Below are 4,056 nucleotides of genomic sequence, written 5' to 3'. Positions count from 1 at the left end.
TCTTCATCTTCTTCCTCTTCTTCTTCTTCCACGTCACCTTCCTCTAGATCCATACTCTTAGCTTCATGATCATCTTCTTCTTCCTCGAGACCGATGTTTTTAGCTTCATCATCTTCTTCTACCCCTTTACCTTCCTCATGTTGAATCCTTGGGATTTTAACCTTGATAGATCCAAATCTCGGTCTCCCAAGTGAGAATTTACAGTTGGTTTTGCTACCTCGTAATAGGTCCATCGCCTTTGAAGCTTAAATCCACACAAAACACCAAGCTCAGATCAAAGCTGAAACAGATCTATCCAGCTGATTTACACTAGGGCTAGCAAAGCTTCTCCTGTATGTAAAAACACACACTAACTTAGTACTGAAGAAGAGAAACCCTCAAAAGCTCTCTCAAACTCGATAAAATCTCAAAGCTATGAAAATCTAAGAAAAAAAAGCAAAAGAAGAAGTTGAAGGAGAAGAAGAAGAAGAGGCTATAGCCATAAGAGTGAAGAAGAGTCTGTATTGTGCCTCACGTTTTTGGATGAATAGTCTCTCTCTCTCTCTCTCTCTCTCTCTCTCTCTATTTATTTATTCACAAATATATAAAAACAGCCTTTTTTATTTAAAAGCTAATAATTATAATTAAATTTTGTGTTTATAGAGTTTGTGTAGAGTATCTCTCTCTTCCTTGTAAACACACTTTAGCTGCTTACCACACAAATACTACAAGATATGACTTTTATTGAGGCTTTTTGTTTGACTGTGTATATACATTAACACAATCTGCTAAGTCTTTGACTAGTAAACACACTTGTTTTATGGTAATTGTGTAAAAGCAAAGACTATTATTAGAGTTTGTGGTTAATTTCACCTTTTTTTTTTCTTTTTTTTTTTTATATTATCCCTTATATTAATGTTTCCATATCTTCCTTTGGGTAGATTCAAAGGGTATATTTATGATTGATTGAGTTTCCTAATTGATGGAAACGCAAAACGTGGTTTTCTTTGGTGTTTTGAGCAATATATAAAAGTTGAGTTCACGTTTTGGGTTTGAACCAAACACGTCGTAATCCGATCGTGCTTTAGGGAATAATAGTAAATAACTAAATATAGGTGATTAATTGTCATTTATCTTTTTCGTGGGTATTGCAATTAATGGCAAATAAATCAAGATTTTATTTAAAGACTAAAAGATTAAGCAATTAAAAAGATTTTCTTTGGATTTTCATTTATTTATTATTATTGGGATAATCATTTTGGCATCAAAAGAAAATCTTTTCAGTAGGATTCCAAAAGGTTTGTTTAGTAGAGAGAAATTTGGATACTTATCCTAATTTGTAATTAAATCTTCAAAATAAGGGTTCTTATAAATTATTGTCCTACTTTTCCTGAAGATGATTCACTTCCTCAAATCCAAATCTAAAATGATTTAGATTGGTACAGTTTTAGGTTATCTGAAAGTATTTTTTAAAAATTGGCTTTTCTTTTGCAGGGTTGGTTTGTCTTTAATTTAACTTTTACATATTATTTTATTTATTATGGTTTTATCTAAATATAAATTTGTGCAATTTAATTCAAATGATAGATTGTATGTGATTACTGAAAGCATACAACTAATATATCTAAAATTTAAATTTGACCATCCCAATTAGGTGCAAGTGTATAATATTTCTATTGACACATATTTTTAGATATATATATATATATATATATAGATATCTTAATATTTATTTATGTAAATTATACTTACTAGTAAGAAAGTATTCTTTACTCCATTGAACTTCTTCATAAACAGAACAAATCTAACCTGTCAAAAAAAAAAAAAAGTAGAAAGCAGAACAATCCAACCAAATCATAAATGGTTAGTAAAAATATATTTCCCATGAGGATCATATTTCATATTTCTTTTCTAATTTCTTAATCATTTTATCTTATGTTCTTTTCTTTTCCCTTTTACCTTTATTAATTAATTAACCTATTCAAACAATTTATATCATTTTCCTTATTATATATGACTTTCCACTCTTCTTTGATATTTTTAATAAAATTAAAGTGGTATAACAAACACATGTAAAAGTATATTAACTACTAGATACATATATGATATAGTTTCATGAATGCTCTGCACTAAATCAAGTCTTCTTAAGTATAAACAAAATATCAAGTCTATATTTTCATAATAAAAAACATTAAATATTTTTAGATATTATACATTAAGACTTTTGGTATTTCTAGTTAGAAACTTGAAAGGAAATGAATCACTTAACTTTCAACTCCTACATTTCATAAAATGTTCATATGTAACTTTTTTTTTTTTGGCTAGTAACTTCTTAGATCCTATTTTCTAGATCTTTTAAAAATATATTAATCTTCTCTTTAACAATATGCTTTTATTCTTAAAGTGCATTTTCAACCATCAACTATGTAAGTATTTTGGTGCGCTCACAATTTAACCACACGAAGTCGACCACGCATTAATTTTATGCATTTGTATGAAAATGTATGTTCATCTCAACTAGATGGAACATGCTTTCCCAGGCAGAGTGATATCGATCAGGAATCAAGGGAGTACACCAAAATTATCGCAGCCGTCAAGACAAACAACATCACAGTAGCTTCCCTAAAACCCTACCAACTACTACTAGAATGATTTGATCTGATGAACGAGTAAGGCCTAAAGATCGTGAGCTAATTCATCTACATAAGTACATAACCACACATATGCATGTCAGCACACTAAAGCAGGTGTTGTGATTTTCTGTAAGAGACAACATCTTTCTTATGTTCATCTATTATACAAATCATTGTTCGGGTCTGCGGGATCTAGACTTCTACTCTACTTGATCGTACTCACCCTTCCGAGATTTAATTTTCACTCAGGTAAATAAGACTTTACGATAAACGAGTTTTGTATGATGAAGCCTTTATTGACCAGTAGGTAAAAATACTAACAAGAGATTACATAAGTTTTGTACAAAATTTAGAGTTGTGAATTAGTGGCCAAAAAACTTAGTAGTGGAGGACCACTCTTACCTGTCATTCAAGTTATCAGAGATTTAACCTAATATAAATCCTCTTAACAATCAATGCTAGCTCAACACATGCTCGATGTGGAATGATTCTATTTGCATTGAACTGCAAAAATATGGGATCAGTTAATTTTCACAAAAGTTTTGGTTATGGTTTCAAGTAATGTAAAATCAAAACCAAGCCAAATTTAGTTTTTTCTTAACCTGATACAAGCTTCTCGCGCAAGAAATTGTTACACACTTGAGAGAATATTCTTGTAATGATATGCAAAAGATGCTTAGGCCAAAATAAATCCAAGTTGGATGATCCAACTCTAGGAAGACTGTTTCTTTGTTGGTTAAAAATCTTATAGCCAAATCTAAAAGATCTTTGAAGGAATTTGAGTTTTTTGACTTATGAATCCCAAAGACAATTTCCAAGTCCGTGAAAAATGTACATTTTAAAAGCACAACAAATCAAATTACACAAATGAACAGCTTCTGATAGTTTCTCTCTCTTTTTCTCTTTGTCGGTATGATTATGAAACCTAACCAAGTAGGCATATAATAGATTATTTTATGTAAGTGTTTTTTTTTAATATAAAAGAAGGCTTAAAATTGATTTTCCATCAGAGTAATGAATCGAGATAAGTGTAGTCTCTGGTTCTACCATACTCCAAGAGACTTCCATAAGTCCGGTCCCAAACACCGACGAAGAGAGATTCAGTATCTGGACTAAACGAAATCCCAGATATCTCTCCAAAGAAATCAATCTCTTGCTCCTTTTTGTAACCTGTTTTTGTGTCATAGATATGGACAAAATCTGCTGGCTCCGCCATTGCAACGTACCGTCCATCAGATGTGAACCTAATGGACCGTACGGCTCCGAGGTTACCTTTTAGGACAGCGACTGATTCCGAGAGCTTCCTTGTGTCCCAAATACGACAGGTCTTGTCTTGGTTTCCTGTGGCAAATGTTACACCGTTTGGATGCCAAGCTGATGCAAACGAATAGTCTAAGTGACCTTTTAGCGTCCCGATCGTCTGCAACAAAACTCAAAACCGTAA

At 31.7% G+C, this 4,056-nt stretch overlaps 1 protein-coding gene across 1 annotated transcript in view; it reads right to left on the bottom strand.

Moving 5' to 3' along the window:
• Window positions 3,380-4,056, bottom strand: part of LOC104755571 (uncharacterized WD repeat-containing protein C2A9.03-like) — a 6,617-nt gene continuing 5,940 nt past the window's right edge. The window contains exon 2 of the mRNA XM_010477975.1: window positions 3,380-4,043. Within this exon, the coding sequence (XP_010476277.1) occupies window positions 3,619-4,043 (425 nt within the window). The 3' untranslated portion in view covers window positions 3,380-3,618. The remainder of the gene's footprint in view (window positions 4,044-4,056) is intronic.

Source organism: Camelina sativa, chromosome 2, assembly GCF_000633955.1.
Source record: "Camelina sativa cultivar DH55 chromosome 2, Cs, whole genome shotgun sequence".
Taxonomy (NCBI): domain Eukaryota; kingdom Viridiplantae; phylum Streptophyta; class Magnoliopsida; order Brassicales; family Brassicaceae; genus Camelina; species Camelina sativa.
This window is presented reverse-complemented; position numbering and strand designations above follow the sequence as displayed.